The 17,086-nt window shown below is 34.1% G+C and overlaps 2 protein-coding genes across 2 annotated transcripts in view; both read right to left on the bottom strand.

Moving 5' to 3' along the window:
• Positions 1-4,068: 4,068 nt before the first annotated feature.
• Positions 4,069-16,452, bottom strand: LOC134431547 (netrin receptor DCC-like). Its single transcript, XM_063179543.1, has 13 exons — positions 16,309-16,452; positions 16,170-16,179; positions 14,284-14,361; positions 13,007-13,099; positions 12,413-12,520; positions 11,259-11,452; positions 9,438-9,577; positions 8,652-8,848; positions 7,782-7,832; positions 7,441-7,533; positions 6,891-7,034; positions 5,745-5,808; positions 4,069-4,229 (listed from the first exon to the last, which is right to left on the bottom strand). Exons 1-13 carry the CDS (start codon positions 16,450-16,452, stop codon positions 4,208-4,210), a joined length of 1,338 nt encoding a protein of 445 aa, XP_063035613.1. The 3' UTR covers positions 4,069-4,207.
• A 55-nt stretch (positions 16,453-16,507) lies between these two features.
• Positions 16,508-17,086, bottom strand: part of LOC134431406 (mothers against decapentaplegic homolog 4-like) — a 30,010-nt gene continuing 29,431 nt past the window's right edge. Inside the window, 1 exon segment of the mRNA XM_063179423.1 lies at positions 16,508-17,073. Within this exon segment, the coding sequence (XP_063035493.1) occupies positions 16,861-17,073 (213 nt within the window). The 3' untranslated portion in view covers positions 16,508-16,860.

Here is a 17,086-nt window from a genome sequence, read left to right as displayed (position 1 = left end):
TTCCGTATTTTTTTGGGATGTAAATAATTCTAAAAATTTTAAAAATTCCCAAATAAAAAAATTTAAAATTTATTTTTATTTTTAAAATTTTTTTTTTTTGGTTTTTTGGAGGCTCCACGTTAAAAAAAATTAAAAAATTTTGGATTTTTTGGGGGATTTTTTTGGGGATTTTTTTGGGAATTTTTTTGGTTTTTTTTTGAATTTTGGGAATTTTTGGGGAATTTTTTTGGGAATTTTTTTGGGTTTTTTTTTTTATTTTTTGGGAATTTATTTGGGGTATTTTTTGGAATTTTTTTGGGGGAAATTTTTTTTATTTATTGGGAATTTTTTTGGGAATTTTTGGGGAATTTTTTTAAATTTTTTGGGAATTTTTTGGAATTTTTGATTTTTTGGAAAATTTTTTTGGGATTTTTTTGGGATTTTTTTTTCTTTTTTGGGAATTTTTTTGGAATTTTTTGGAATTTTTTTTAATTTTTTGGATATTTTTGGGGAATTTTTTGGATTTTTTGGGAATTTTGGGAATTTTTTTGGGAATTTTTTGCATTTTGGGGAATTTTTTTTTGAATTTTTGGGAAATTTTTTGGGAAATTTTTTTGAATTTTTTGGGGAATCTTTTTTGATTTTTAGGGAATTTGGTTTTTAATTTTTTGGGAATTTTTTGGGGATTTTTTTTTAATTTTTTAAAAATTTTTGGGGGGAATTTTTTGGGATTTTTTTTTCGGAATTTTTTTTTGGGAATTTTTTTTGGATTTTTTTGGAAATTGGGGAATTTTTTGGGGAATTTTTTGGAATTTTTTGTGAATTTTTTTTTAAAATTTTTTGGAATTTTTGGGGGAATTTTTTTGAATTTTTTTGGGAATATTTTGGGGTTTTTTTATTTTTTGGGATTTTTTTTTGAATTTTTTGGAATTTTTTGGGGTTTTTTTTGGGGAATTTTTTTGGGAATTTTTTTGGAAATTGGGGAAATTTTTTGGGAATTTTTTGGGAAATTTTGGGAATTTTTTTGGAATTTTTTGGAATTTTTTTAATTTTTTGGGAATTTTTTTTTTTATTTTTGTTGGGAAATTTTTTTAATTTTTTGGGAATTTTTTTGGGAAATTTTTGGGAATTTTTTTTAATTTTTTTTGAATTTTTTGGGAATTTTTTTTTTGAAATTTTTGGGAATTTTTTTGAGATTTTTTTTTTTTTTGGAATTTTTTTGGGAATGTTTTTTGGGATTTTTTGGGAATTTTTTTGGGTTTTTAAGGGGAAGTTGGAGCTGGAAAAACAGAATTGTGTAAATAAAAATTGCATTTTCAAAACCTGGTAAAATTTGAATTTTTTGGGGGGAAAAATGGGAATTTTTGGGAGGAAAAAAATGAGAATTTTTGGGGAAAAAAATGGGGAAAAATTCGGGAAAAAATTTGAAATTTTTAGGGGAAAAAAATCAGAAATTTTGGGAGGAAAAATTTGGAATTTTGGGGGGAAAAATGGGAAAAATTTGGGAAAAAAAAGAAAAATTTTGGGGAAAAGAATGGAAATTAAAGGGGGTCAAAGGTCAAAGGTCAAAGGTCACGACATTGAATTAATATTCAATTATTAAATTAATATTCATATCTTTATTTACATAAAATGTCGTACATTGATAATATTTATTAATAAATAATAAATTCATTATTAATAATCAAATAGAGACGTCTAGACATTATTAAATTAATAAATATTTATTAAATTAATACTTATTTATTTTAATAAGATTTATTTATTAAATTAATATTTATTAATGAATAATGAATTAATTATTAATTAATAATCATGTTATTATTAATAAATTTATTAATTCAATACTTATTAATTATTAATTTCTTAATTAAATTTAGTTATTAAGTTAATATTTATTATTAGCTATTATTTATTATTAATAATGTATTTATTATTAAATAATTAATTATGAATTATTAATCAAGTAATAAATTATAAATAATTAGTTATAATTAGTAATTAATTTATAATATAAAAATAGAAATGAAAATTAAGCCATGAATTATTAATTAATCAAGTAGTAATTAATAATCAATTAATTATTAATTGATTATTAATTGTTAATTGATTAATTAATAAATAATTGATTAATCTAATTAATTAATTATTAATTATAATCAAGTTATCATTTATAATAAATTTATTAATTTATCAATCATTAATTTATAATATAATTAGCTATAAATATAAAAATTAATTATTAGTTTCTAATATAATAACGCAATAAAAAATCAATTATTAATTAATCCATCAATTAATAAATAATAATTAATTATTAATTGCTTATTAATTAATAATTAAATAATAATTGATTATTAATTAATAATTGATTAATTGATTAGTAATTAATAAATTAATTAATAAATTTGGTGTTATTTATTAATAAATTTATTAATTATTAATTGATTAATTGCCAAGGTCCACTCTAAAGCTCAGCCATGTTCTAGACATGTTCTAGGCGTGTTCTAGACATGTTCTAGGTATGTCGTAATTAGGTTTAGGGCATTTTCTAGGCATGTTCCAGGCATGTTCTAGATATGTTCTAGGCGTGTTCCAGGCATGTTCCAGGTACGTTCCAGGCACGTTCTAGGCATGTCGCAAATCGGTCGTCGCGTGTTCTAGGTATGTGCTAGGTATGTTCCAGGCGTGTTCCAGGCGTGCTCTAGGTGTGTTCTAGATCGAGGTGAAAGTCGCTGCAAAAGGTCAAAGGTCAAGGTCAGCCAAAGGTCACCCCAAGACCTTTGACCTTTGTGGGTGACCTTTGACCCCGGGTGACCTTTGACCTCTGACCTTTTGGGGTGACCTTTGACCCCGTTTGACTTTTGGGGTGACCTTTGACCCCGGGTGACCTTTGACCTTCCAGGTTGACCCCTGACCTTTGACCTTAGGTGACCTTTGACCTTTTGGGTGACCTTTGGCCTTTCGGTGTGACCTTTGACCTTTGACCCCGGTGTGACCTTTGACCTTTTGGGGTGACCTTTGACCTCTGACCCCGGGGTGACCTTTGACCTCTGACCTTTGACCCCGGGGTGACCTTTGACCTTTCGGGGTGACTTTGACCCGGGTGACCTTTGACCTTTAAGTTGACCTTGGCCTATAACTAATAATTAATTGATAATTAATAATTAATAATTATTAATTAATACCTAATAATAACCGACACATACCTAGAACATAGCTGAATTCTAGAAGTTGACTTCGGCGTATTAATTAATTAATAATTAATTAATTTATAATTATTAATTAATAAATAATAATTAATTAATGAGCAACGCGTACTTAGAACATACCTAGAACCTGCCTAGAACAGATCTGAATTTTCCAGTTGCCCTCGGCCAATTAATTAATTAATAATTAATAACTAATAATAGGTAATTAACTAATAATTAATAAATACTAATTAATTAATAAGCAACACCTACCTAGAACATAGCTGAATTTTTAACTTGATCTGGGCCAATTAATTAATCAGTAATTAATAACGAATAATAAATAATTAATTAATAATTAATAATTCATTAATAATTAATAATTAATTAATAAGCAACACATACCTAGAACATGCCTAGAACATGCCTAGAACATGTATGAATTCATAATAAATTAATAAATAACTCATTAATAGATTAATTAATAACTAATAATTAATGAGTAATAATGAACAATTAATAAGAAATCAACAGTCCATTAATTTTTAATTATTCATTAATTAATAACGACACCAACACACCAAAAAAAAAAAAATTTTTATTTTTTTCTACCCGAACTTTATTCAACAATTCCTACAAAAAAACAAAAAAAAAAAAATCCCTAAAAAAAAGAGGAAAAAAAAAAAAATCCATGAATAAATTAGCATAAATTAGCATAAATTAGGGGAATTTTTAGGGAAAATAATTCCAAATTTTTTGAGGGGGAAAAAGAATTCCAAAATTAAGGAGAAAAATGAAATTAATTGGTAAAAAATTCCAATTTTTTCGCCTAAAAAATGATGAAAAAATCGAATTTTTCCCGAATTTTTTCCGAATTTTTTCCAAATTTTTCCCAAATTTTTTTCAAAATTTTTTCGGAAATTTTTGGGGAATTTTGAAGGAAAATTTGGGAATTTTTTGGGAATTTTTTAAAAAGCAGATCCGGTGATGGCGTTGAGGTTGTTTCATCAGCCCCTCCAGGCTCGCCATTTGTTCGCTCAGCTCGTCCTGCTCGTAAACCTGAAAAAAATGCAAATTTTATGTAAATTTTATGCAAATTTAATTCAAATTTCATCTTAATTTGATTCCCATTTCGATTGTTAAATTGATATTTTTTTAATCTATTTTTTAATCCAAATTATCCAAATTCGTTCGCAATTTTCCCGCAATTTTATCTTAATTTTATTCAAATTGTATGTAAATTTTATGCAAATTTGCTGCAAATTTCATCTTAATTTGATTGTCATTTTGATTCTGAAATGAATCTTGTTTTTATCGAATTTTTATTCTGATTTTTTCCAATTTTACTCAATATTTTCCGAATTTTCTTCAAATGATATGTAAATTATATGTAAATTTTATGCAAATTTTAGGCTACATTTCACCTAAAATTGATCTTATTTCGGATTTTGAAATGGATCCAGTTTTATCTAACTTTAATTCCATTTTTTGCTAATTTCTTAGCAATTTTACTCAAAATATTCCAAATTTTATTCAAATTATATGTAAATTATATGCAAATTTTATGCAGATTCCATCTTCATTTGATTCTCATTTTGATTCTTAAATTGATCTTTTTTTAATCTAATTTTTTCTAATTTTTCCCAATTTTTTCACAGTTTCTTCTCAATTTCTCTTAATTTTCTTCAAATTATATGTAAATTTATGCAAATTTCATGCAAATTTAATCTCAATTTGATTGTCATTTTGATTCTTAAATTGATCTATTTTTAATCTGTTTTTTAATCCCAATTATCCCAATGCATTCGCAAATATTTCACATTTTTATTCAAATTATATGCAAATTTTATGCAAATTTGATGCAAATTTAATCTTAATTTGATTCCCATTTTGATTCTTAAATTGATCTTTTTAAAATCTATTTTTAATCCAAATTATCCCAATTTTTTGCAAAATTTTCACCTTTATTCCCCAATTTTATGCAAATTTTATGCAAATTTTATGCAAATTTCATGCAATTTTCCTTTACATTTTATTCCCATTTTGATTTTTAAATTGATCCCGTTTTTATCTAATTTTTAATTTAATTTTTCCCAATGTTTTCACCATTTTTTCTCATTATTTTTCAATTTCATTCAAATGTTATGCAAAATTTATGCAAGTTTTATGCAAATGTCATCTAAATTTGATCCCCATTTGGACTTATAAAAGATCCAATTTTTATCGAATTTTATTCCCATTTTCCCCCCATTTTTAGCACTTTTCTCAATTTTATGCATCTATTATGCAAACTTTATGCAAATTCCATGCAGATTTTATGCAAATTTCATCTCAATGTGATTCCCATTTTGAGTTTGAATGGGATCCAGTTTTTATCTAATTTTTATTTCAATTTTCCCCAATTTTTTTCCCAATTTTTTCTCAATTGTAAACAATTTTATTCAAATTGTATGTAAATTTTATGCATAATATATATAATTTTTATTCCAATTTCGATCAAATTTATGTTAATTGTATGCATATTTTATGGAAATTTTATGCAAATTAATTTTAGGGGTTTTGGGGGGTTCTTACATTGAAGGAATTCTTGGGGTCCTCGGAAGCTTCCGGAGCCGTGGAGGCAGAGGCTTGAAAGGGGCTGGAAATGAAATTATAATTAAATTTTTAATTAAAATAAGGACTAAATTGATAATTGAATTGATATTAAGAAATTAAGGGAAAAATTGGGAAAAATGGGGAAAAAATTGGAGAAAAGTGGGAATAAAATGAGGGAAAAAATTGGAATAAACTTGGGAAAAAATGGAAATAAAATGGGGAAAAAAAGGGGAAAATTGGAGAAAAAGTGGGAAAAAATTTGGAGGAATTTCTGAAAATTTGGGGAAAATTGGGGGAAAATTTGGGAAATATTGGGGAAAAGTTGGAGAAAAATTGGAATAAAATTGGGGAAAATTTGGGAAAAATTTTTGGAAAAATTGGGGAAAATTGGGGGAAAATGGGTACAAAATGGCGGCAAATGGGGGAAAATGGCAAAAAATGGGACAAAAAATGGGGAAAAATGGAAAAAAAGTGGGAAAAAATTTGGAGGAAATTTCTGAAAATTTGGGGAAAATTGGGGAAAAATTGGGAAAATATGTGAGAAAAGTTGGAGAAAAATTGGAATAAAATTGGGGAAAATTTGGGAAAAATTTTTGAAAAAATGGGGAGAAAACTGGGGGGAAATGGCCACAAAATGGCGGCCAATGGGAAAAAAATGGGGAAAAAATGGGGAAAAATGGAGAAAAAGTGGGAAAAAATTTGGAAGAAATTTCTGAAATTAGGGGAAAATTGGGGGAAAATTGGGAAAATATGTGAGAGAAGTTGGAGAAAAATTGGAAGAAAATTGGGGAAAATTTGGGAAAAATTTTTGAAATAAATGGGGAGAAAACTGGGGGGAAATGGCCACAAAATGGCGGCCAATGGGGAAAAAATGGGGAAAAATGGAAAAAAGTGGGGAAAAATTGGGAGAAAATTTCTGAAAATTTGGGGAAAATTGGGGGGAAAAATGGGAAAAAATGTGCGAGAAGTTGGAGAAAAATTGGATTAAAAATGTGGAAAAATTTGTGAAAAAAATAGAAAAAAAAACAAAAAAAATTCAAAATAAATCGGAAAAAAAATCGGAAAAAAATGGGAAAAAAAGGGGATTAATAGAATAATTAATGATGAATATTAATTAATTTTTACCTTGTTGGAGGATGGAATTGTAGGAGATTTTGGGCGGGAAAGAATTGCCAAAGCTCCTCAGGGGATGGGTGGGACGGACGCAGGCGGTGGGGATGATCCTGCTGGGAATTTCCTCGGGATTTCCCGCCTCAGATTCGCCCAAAACTGTTAAAAAAATCAAAATAAATTTAATTTATTGCTAATTTTTCACTCAATAATTGCCTGATTTTACTCCCTAATTTATTCCAATTTTATTCTCAATTTTCTCCCCAATTTTCCCCATTTTATTCCATTTTTTCTCAATTTTTCCCCATTTTATTCTCAATTTTTTTCCCAATTTTTCCCATTTTATTCCAAATTTTCCCGGAATTTTTTCCAATTTTTTCTCAATTTTTCCCCTATTTTTTCTCAATTTTGCCCCATTTTATTCCATTTTTTCCTCATTTTTTCCGTATTTTTTTTCCCAATTTTTTTTCCCAATTTTTCCCCCAAATTTCCCCATTTTTAATCCAATTTTTAAAATATTTTTAATTAATTAAAAATAATTAAAAATTAATTAATTTTCACTCACTTTTACTGGGCAAGCTGGGGAAAGGCAGCGGCCTCAGGGGCAAATGGGGAAACGGCGGCTCCGGGTTGGGCACTGGGATTCCACTCACCACTGCTAAAAATTAATTAAAAAATAATTAAAATTCATTAAATTAATTAAAAATATCAAATTCCAGAATTTTCCCCTTTTTTTCCCCAAAAAAATTTGATTTTTTTTGGGCAAATATCCGAATTTTTTTGCAATTTTTTACCAAAATAATTTCAATTTTTTCCCCCTTTTTAATTAAAAAATAATTAAATTTTATTAATAAATAATTAAATTAATTAAAAATAATTAAATTCCAGAAATTTTTCCCCATTTACCAGCATTGAGTTTTCCTCTGCGGCCGATTCCAGAATGTTCAGGCTCAGGAACTGAAATAAAATATAATTTTTTAATCAAAAATTAATTAAAATTTGATTTAATTAATAATCAAATTTTTTTATTCAAAAAAATAAAAATTTTAATTAAAAAATTGGGGGAAAATTGGGGGAAAAATTGGAATTTTTGGGGGATTTTTTGGGGATTTTTCTGATTGGCTGAGGCAAACAAGGGGCGGGGCTTCAGCGTGATTGACAGGTGAGCCATGAGGAAGAAGGAAGCGCGTTCTGATTGGCTGAGGAAAACAAGGGGCGTGGCTTCAGCGTGATTGACAGCTGAGCCCTGAGGGAGAAGGAGGCGCGTTCTGATTGGCTGAGGCAAACAAGGGGCGGGGCTTCAGCGTGATTGACAGCTGAGCCCTGAGGGAGAAGGTGGCGCGTTCTGATTGGCTGAGCCAAACAAGGGGCGGGGCTTCAGCGTGATTGACAGCTGAGCCCTGAGGGAGAAGGAGGCGTGTTCTGATTGGCTGAGGCAAACAAGGGGCGGGGCTTCAGCGTGATTGACAGGTGAGCCGTGAGGGAGAAGGAATTTTTTGGGGATTTTTGGAGAATTTTTGGGGAATTTTTTGGGAGAAATTTTGCAGAATTTTCATGGAATTTTAATTGAAATCTTGGGGGAATTTTCTTGAAATTTTGAGAATAATTTTGGGGGATTTTTGGGGAATTTTTGGTGATTTTTTGGGGAATTTTGGGGGATTTTATGGGTGAATTTTGGACCAAAAATTTGGATTTTTTGGGGGAATTTTTGGACCAAATGTTGGATTTTTTGGGATTTTTTGGGGAAAAAAATGGAATTTTTTCAGAATTTCTTACCTGGTTGTGGAATATTTGGATTTCCCGGTTCCATTTCTGAATTTTTGGGTTCGTTTTGGATTTCTTGGGGGTTTGGAGCCGTCGCTTTTGAATTTTCTGAGGTTTTTTCCACATTTTTCAGCTCCATTTCCTCGTGGTGGATCCACAAATCCGGAGGTCTGGGCTCGGTCTGGCTCAGGGTTCTTTTGCCTTGATTCCTGTGAAAAATTGGAGAAAAATTCAATTTATTTTGGGGAAAAACTGGGCAAAAAATTGGGAAAAAATTGGGGGAAATTTGGGAAAAATTTGGGAAAAAAATTGAATTCATTTTGGGGAAAAATTGGGGAAAATATGGAAAAAATTGGGGAAAAAATTCAATTTATTTTGAGGAAAAATTGGGCAAAAATTGGGAAAGAATATGGGAAAAATTGGGATTTATTTTAAGGAAAAATTGGGGGAAAATACAATTTATTTTTGGGGAAAATTCAATTTATTTTTGGGGAATTTTTTTAGGATTTTTTGGGATTTTTTTATGGGAATTTTTTGGGGGTTTTTTGGGAAATTTTTGGGTGGACTTTCTGGGAATTGTTTAGGAATTTTTTTTGGAATTTTTTAGTGATTTTTAGGAGATTTTTTTAGGATTTTTTGGTGATTTTTAGGGACTTTTTGCCCAATTATTGAGAATATTTTGGAATTTTTTGGGGATTTTTTGGGATTTTTTTGGGGCCGAATTTTTTGCCAATTTTTGGAGAATATTTGGGGGATTTTTTGGGCAGAATTGTGGGGGGATTTTTGGCAATTTCTCACTTTTTTTTCCTCTCCTGGTGTTTCTTGGAGCAGATCCAGGCTCCCACAGCCGCCGCCACTGCGGAGACGCCTCCAGAAATTCCCAGGATCAACAGCAGAACCCCAGGGTTGGAATTTGGGGTTTTTTCACCAATGGGAACCTCTAAAAATTAAAAAAAAAAAAAAAAAATTAAGTAAATTACAAGGAAAAATTGATAAAAATGCAAATTGGCAAAAAATCCCTGCGAAAATCCCATTAAAAATGGAAAAAATCCCATTAAAAATGCAAAAAAAATCACATTAAAAATGCAGAAAAATCCCCCGAAATTTTCCCCCATTTTTTCCCCACTAAAAACCCCTGAAAATTCCCATTTTTTTCCCCCGAAATTCCAATCTTTTTAATTAAAAAATTCCAATTTTTTTATTAAAAAATTCCCATTTTTTCCAGCCCCGAGGTCTCCTCCCAAGGATCTCACGGTGATTTCCCGAGGAAGCAAACGGGAAAATTACAGGTAAAAAAACGCCCAAAAATTCAATTAAACATTAATTAAAAATAAATTAAAAATAATTAAAAACATTTATTAAAAAATTCCTGCAAAAAATTCCCAAAAAATCCAACAAAATCTCAAAAAATCCCCTAAAAATCCTTCTCCCTCATGGCTCAGCTGTCAATCACGCTGAAGCCCCGCCCCTTGTTTGCCTCAGCCAATCAGAACGCGCCTCCTTCTCCCTCATGGCTCCCCTGTCAATCACGCTGAAGCCCCGCCCCTTGTTTGCCTCAGCCAATCAGAACACGCCTCCTTCTCCCTCACGGCTCCCCTGTCAATCACGCTGAAGCCCCGCCCCTTGTTTGGCTCAGACAATCAGAAAAATCCCCAAAAAATCTCTGAAAAATCCCCAAAAATCCCCAAAAAATCCCCCAAAAAAATCCCAAAAAATTCCCAAATAATCCTGAATCCATCCTCAATAAAACCTAATTAAAAGCTAATTAAAAGCTCATTAAATTAATTAACAAAAAAAATTAATTTCTTGCCTTTGGTTGCCCTAATATCAACAGGCTCTGGCAGGGGATAGGCTGGGAAAGGCTCCCAAAATGGGGCCAAAAATGGCCCCAAAAAAATCCCCAAAAAATCCCCAAAAATTCCAAATAATCCTGGATCCATCCTTAATAAAACCTAATTAAAAGCTAATTAAAAGCTCGTTAAATTAATTAATAAAAAATTTAATTTTACACCTTTAGGAGAATGGTAATAGATGGATTCGGAGAGGGGGCCCGGTCCTCTGGAATTGCTCCCAAAATGGGGCCAAAAATGGCCCAAAAAAATCCCTAAAAAATCCCCAAAAATTCTCAAATAATCCTGAATCCATCCTTAATAAAACCTAATTAAAACTTAATTAAAAGCTCGTTAAAATAATTAACAAAAAAATTAATTTCTCGCCTTTGGCTGCTCTAATATCAACAGGCTCTGCCAGGGGATGGGCTGGGAAAGGCTCCCAAAATGGGGCCAAAAATGGCCCCAAAAAAATCCCCAAAAAATCCCAAAAATTCCCAAATAATCCTGAATCCATCCTTAATAAAACCTAATTAAAAGCTAATTAAAAGCTCATTAAATTAATTAACAAAAAAAATAATTTCTCGCCTTTGTCTGCTCTAATATCAACAGGCTCTGGCAGAGGATGGGCTGGGAAAGGCTCCCAAAATGGGGCCAAAAATGGCCCCAAAAAATCCACAAAAAATCCCAAAAAATTCCCAAATCATCCTGACCCCATCCCCAATCAATCCCCATTAAAACCTAATTAACAATTAATTAAACTAATTAAGAAAAAAAATGAATTTCTTACCTTTAGGCGAACGGTAATAGATGGATTCGGAGAGGGGGCCCGGTCCTTGGAATTCCTGGCCTGGATTCTGAAGAAGGATCCGGAGTCCAGCAAGGCCTCAGGGATGGGCTGGGAAAGGCGCTCGGCTCCCACAGCCTGAGGGATCCATTCCGAGATTGGAGCATTTTTTCTCGGTGAATAAAAGATTGTATAACCTAAAAAATAATTAAAATTAATTAGAATTAATTATTCATCATTATAAAGTAATTTTTGGGGATTTTTTGGGATTTTTGGGGGATTTTTTTTGGGATTTTTTTAGGCCATTTTTGGTGCCGTTTTGAAAGTCCAGGCCAGGAATTCCGAAGGACCGGGATCCCTGACAGAACCTCTCCCTTACCATTCTCCTAAAGGTGAGAATTAATTTTTTTTGTTAATTAATTTCATGAGCTTTTAATTAGCTTTTAATTAGGTTTTATTAAGGATGGATTCAGGATTATTTGAGATTTTTTTAGGATTTTTGGGGATTTTTTGAGGCCATTTTTGGCCCCATTTTGGGAGCCCATCCCCTGGCAGAGCTTGTTGATATTAGAGCAGCCAAAAGTGAGAAATTAATTTTTTTGTTAATTAATTTAACGAGCTTTTAATTAGCTTTTAATGGGGATTTAGTCAGAGGTGGTGGGGGATTAATTAAGAATTTTTTGGATTTTTTGGGGATTCTTTTGGGGATTTTTCTGAGTTTTTTGGGGGATTTTTCTGATTTTTCTGAGCCAAAGGCTTCAGCGTGATTGACAGGTGAGCCATGAGGGAGAAGGAGGCGCGTTCTGATTGGCTGAGGCAAAAAAGGGGCGGGGCTTCAGCATGATTGACAGGGGAGCCATGAGGGAGAAGGAGGCGCGTTCTGATTGGCTGAGCCAAACAAGGGGCGGGGCTTCAGCGTGATTGACAGCTGAGCCATGAGGGAGAAGGAGGCGCGTTCTGATTGGCTGAGGCAAACAAGGGGCGGGGCTTCAGCGTGATTGACAGCTGAGCCCTGAGGGAGAAGGATTTTTAGGGGATTTTTTGAGGTTTTTTTTTGATTTTTTGGGAATTTTTTGCAGGAATTTTTTAATAAATGTTTTTAATTCTTTTAATTAATTTTTAATTAGTGTTTAATTGAGTTTTTGGGTGTTTTTTACCTGTAATTTTCCCGTTTGCTTCCACTGGGGGTTGCCAGCTCAGCTCCGCGTTCCGGAATTTTCCTTGCCGGGAAATCACCGTGAGATCCTTGGGAGGAGAACTCGGGGCTGGAAAAAAAATGGGAATTTTTGAATAAAAAATTGGAATTTTTTTTAATAAAAAAATTGGAATTTTGGGGAAAAAAAATGGGAATTTTCAGGGTTTTTTAGTGGGGGAGAATTGGGGAAAAAATGGGGGAAAAATGGGGGAAAAATTGGGGAAAAATGGAAAAAAAATCAGGAAAAAATGGGAAAAAATTTGGAATAAAATGGGAAAAAATTAGGAAGAAATTGGGAATAAAATGGGAAAATTGGGGAAAAATGGGAATAAAATGAGGAAAAAAATGGGAAAAATTGGGGAAAATAATTGGAATTCAATAGGAAAAAATGAGGAAAAAATGGGAAAAAAATGAGGAAAAACTCCCCATTTTATTCCATTTTAATCTGATTTTTTCCCATTTTTTCCCAATTTTTTCTCATTTTTTCCCAAATTTTTTCTCATTTTTTCCTGCAAAAAAATTTTAATTTTAAATTAATTTTTAATTTATTTTTTACCTGCAGCTTTGGTGGTTGCACTTCCATAGAGGGGAATTCCTGGGCCGGCGTTGTTGAAAGCTTTGAGGGAAACCACGTAATGGGAATTGGGCTCTGGAATTAAAAATTAATTAAATTTTTAATTAATGAAAATGTTATTAAAGGGAGTTTGGATGGGGGAAAAATTGGGGAAAAATTGGGAAAAAATGGGGGAAAATTGGGGAAAAATTGGAATAAAATGGGGAAAAAATGGGGAAAAATGGAGAAAAAGTAGGAAAAATTTTGGAGAAAATTTCTGAAACTTTGGGGAAAATTGAGGGAAAAAGGGGAAAAAATGTGAGAGAAGTTAAAGAAAAATTGGAATAAAATTGGGGAGAATTTGAATAAAATTTTTGAAAAAATTGGGGAAAAATTGGGGGAAAATCGGCACAAAATGGCGGCCAATGGGGGAAAAATGGGGAAAAAATGGGGAAAAATTGGAAGAAAAAAGTGGGGAAAAAATTGGAGAAAATTTCTGAAAATTTGGGGGAAATTGGGGGAAAATGGGGGAAATACTGGTTAGAAGTTAGACAAAAATTGGGAATAAAGTGGGGAAAATTGGTGAAAAAAATTGGAAAAAAATGGGAAAAAATTGGGAAAAAATGGGGAAAAAATGGGAAAAAATCAGAAAAATTGGGGAATGAATTAATTTTTTAATGAAGAAATTAATTAAAACTTACCTAAATTAAGGATTTTGTAGGAGTTTTGGGGTGCTGTCCAAGGTCACAGTGTGAGCATAGGGACTGCCCAAGCCATAAGAAAGAAGAAAACCCCGAATGAAAATTTTGGGGTTCAGGGGGGGCTCCAGTTCAAGGAGATCCCTGAGGGTAAAGGATGGAGCTGGAGGGAGCTGGGTTGGTCAGGAACTTGAGATTCTGTAAAAAAAAATAAAAAATAAAAAAATTAAATTAATATTTAAAAAAAATTTGGCGAAAATCGGACGAAAATTGGGTTTTTTATGGGTTTTTTAATGGATTTTTTCCTAATTTTTTGTCAATTTTTTCCCAATTTTTTCCCATGTTATTCTCATTTTTCCTCAATTTTCCCCATTTTATTTTCATTTTATTCCCATTTTTTCTCAATTTTTTCCCCAATTTTATTCTCAATTTTCCCCTATTTTATTCCCATTTTTCCTCAATTTTTTCCCATTTTTTCCCATTTTTCCTCAATTTTTCCCTTGTTTTTCTTTTTTTTTTTTAATTTTTTAGGATTTTTTGGGGAATTTTGGGGGATTTTTTGGGAATTTTTTAGGCTCTCACCTTTGGATTTTTGCTGTCCCTTTGTCCCCGCCAGCAGCACCAGGAGCCAAATCCAGGAGATTTCCATTCTGTGCCCACCTGAAATGCCAAAAAAACCCAAAAAATTCATTAAAAAACCTTTTAGGGTTAATAACTTAAGGTTTGGGAGTTAAAAATGGGGAATTTTGGGTGAAAAAACTGGGAATTTTTGGAAAAAAATGGGAATTTTAGGGGTTAAAACCCGGCCAGTTTGGGTCTTGGAAGGGGAAAACATGGGAATCGTGAGGGGAAAAAATCCGGAATTTTTGGGGTTTAAAATCCGGGAGTTTTAGGGTTAAAAATTTAAGGTTTAAGGCGATTAAAACTGGGAATTTTGGGGTAAAAATCGCAATTTTGGGGGTAAAAAAATTAATTTTTAGCTCTTTTATCCCCTCGCGCCGCGCCGCTCGATCCCTCCCCTCACGCGAACAAAACCCTCCCCAAACCCTTGGAAAAACAAAGAAAAATCCGATAAAAACCTGGAAATTTTGCGTTTAAATCCTTCCTCGCTTCATCTCCTGGGTGTCCCGGGCAATTTTAGCGAAAATTTGAGGGAAAAAAAAGGGAAAATGGACAAAAAAAAGAGAAAAATTGGGAATAAAAAAGGGGAGGGAGCCGTTCGCCGGCGCCCTCAGAGGCCTCTGAGGGGAAGGGGGGGGGGGAAAGGGGAGTGGTCGAATTAATTCGATTTTTGGGGGGTTTTTAATAAAAACCTGGAAATTTTTACCTTTTAATCCTTCCTCGCTTCATCTCCTGGGTGTTCCGGGCAATTTTAGCGAAAATTTGAGGGAAAAAGAGGAAAAATGGGCAAAAAAAAGAGAAAAATTGGGAATAAAAGGGGCTGGAGCCGCTCGCCGGCGCCTCTGAGGGGAAGGGGTGGGGGGGAAGGGGGCGTGGTCGAATTAATTCCGATTTTTGGGGGGTTTTTTAATAAAAACCTGGAAATTTTTACCTTTTAATCCTTCCTCGCTTCATCTTCTGGGTGTTCCGGCAATTTTAGCGAAAATTTGAGGGAAAAAAAAGGGGAAAATGGACAAAAAAAAGAGAAAAATTGGGAATAAAAGGGGCGGGAGCCGCTCGCCGGCGCCCTCAGAGGCCTCTGAGGGGAAGGGGGGGGGAAAGGGGGAGTGGTCGAATTAATTCCGATTTTTTGGGGGGGTTTTTATTAAAAACCTGGAAATTTTTACCTTTTAATCCTTCCTCGCTTCATCTCCTGGGTGTTCCGGGCAATTTTAGCGAAAATTTGAGGGAAAAAAGAGGAAAAATGGGCAAAAAAAAAGAGAAAAATTGGGAATAAAAGGGGCGGGAGCCGCTCGCCGGCGCCCTCAGAGGCCTCTGAGGGGAAGGGGGGGGGAAAGGGGGAGTGGTCGAATTAATCCGATTTTTGGGGGGTTTTTAATAAAAACCTGGAAATTTTTACCTTTTAATCCTTCCTCGCTTCATCTTCGGGGTGTGTCCGGGCAATTTTAGCGAAAATTTGAGGGAAAAAAAGAGAAAAATGGACAGAAAAAAGGAGAAAAATAAAAGGGGGCGGGAGCCGCTCGCGGGCGCCTCAAGATTCCCAGCAAAAAAATCCACCAAAAAAATCCCGAAAAAATCCCCAAAAAAATCAAAAAGAAAAATCAAAAATCAAAACCAAATCTCCCCCAAAATCCCAGAAACTGGATTAAAATTAAAATAAAATAAAATAAAACCCTGGAACCGCAGCTCCGACCCCGGCCCTCACGAACTCGCCCTCCCAAACCCAATGAGAAACAACAGAGCCCAGAGCGGAATTTTTTTCCTTTTTTAATCAAAAACCATAACTCTGAATTACAGAATTTCAGCAAATTTAGCTACATTATATTTGTGAAAATTATATTTTTCACCGACTAGCTCCTAATGAAACAAAAAAACCAAAAAAAACGTACAGGAAGCTACAAAAAAAAAACTACCGGGAATTCCGTTGAGCGCTTATCAAAAGGAGATAAGAAAAGGCCGAGCTGGGCGCCGCCATCTTGTTGTTGCCGGAAGTCGCCGCTGGGCGCCGCCATCTTGTTGCCGGAAAGCGCGGGAAAACGTGGGCGCCGCCATCTTGTTGCCGGAATGCGCGGGAAAGCCTGGGCGCCGCCATCTTGGAAAAGCATCACGTGACGACACGGGGGCCGCCATCTTGGATGGCGGGGAGTCGGAATAATTAAATGTAATGATGAATTGCGATGATTAATTGGAATTATTAATTGCAATGATTAATTTTAATGATTAATTGGGACAATTCGGGTTGTTCTCGCGGTGAGGGCGGGAAATTCGCTGGGGCGGGGCGGCGGCAGAAGGGGCGGAGACCTGAGGGGACACAAGGCCCAAAGGCGCGGCCGGGGGCACTCAGGGTGGGCACAGCTGTGATGTGGGCACAGGGATGGCAGAGTTGTGCCCCACAGCCCACGGTGGGCACAGCTGGGATGCGACGACTCCGGCGCAGTTCCAAATCCTGCAAATTTGGGAAATTCTTCCAAATCCTGCGCGTTTTGCTCAGAGCAAAGTGGGCAAACGGCGACGCGGCGGTGCAGGAAATGCGCCGGCTCAATCCAGCGGCTGCGGGTCGGCGATGGGCATGGTGTGCAGCACTTCATCCAAAAGTTGCAACGCCCGGTGCAGGTGGATCTCGATCCAGCACGGCGTCTCCTTGATGCTTTGGCGCGGGTAATCGGGGCCCCAGCCCTTGACGAAGCTCATGCGCAAAATGCAGAGGCGCCGCAGGTCGTCCACGCCGATGCCGGCGGCGGCGGAGGAGGCCTGCATGTGAGAG

Source organism: Melospiza melodia, chromosome W (assembly GCF_035770615.1).
Source record: "Melospiza melodia melodia isolate bMelMel2 chromosome W, bMelMel2.pri, whole genome shotgun sequence".
In the NCBI taxonomy this organism is placed as follows: Eukaryota; Metazoa; Chordata; class Aves; order Passeriformes; family Passerellidae; genus Melospiza; species Melospiza melodia.
This window is presented reverse-complemented; position numbering and strand designations above follow the sequence as displayed.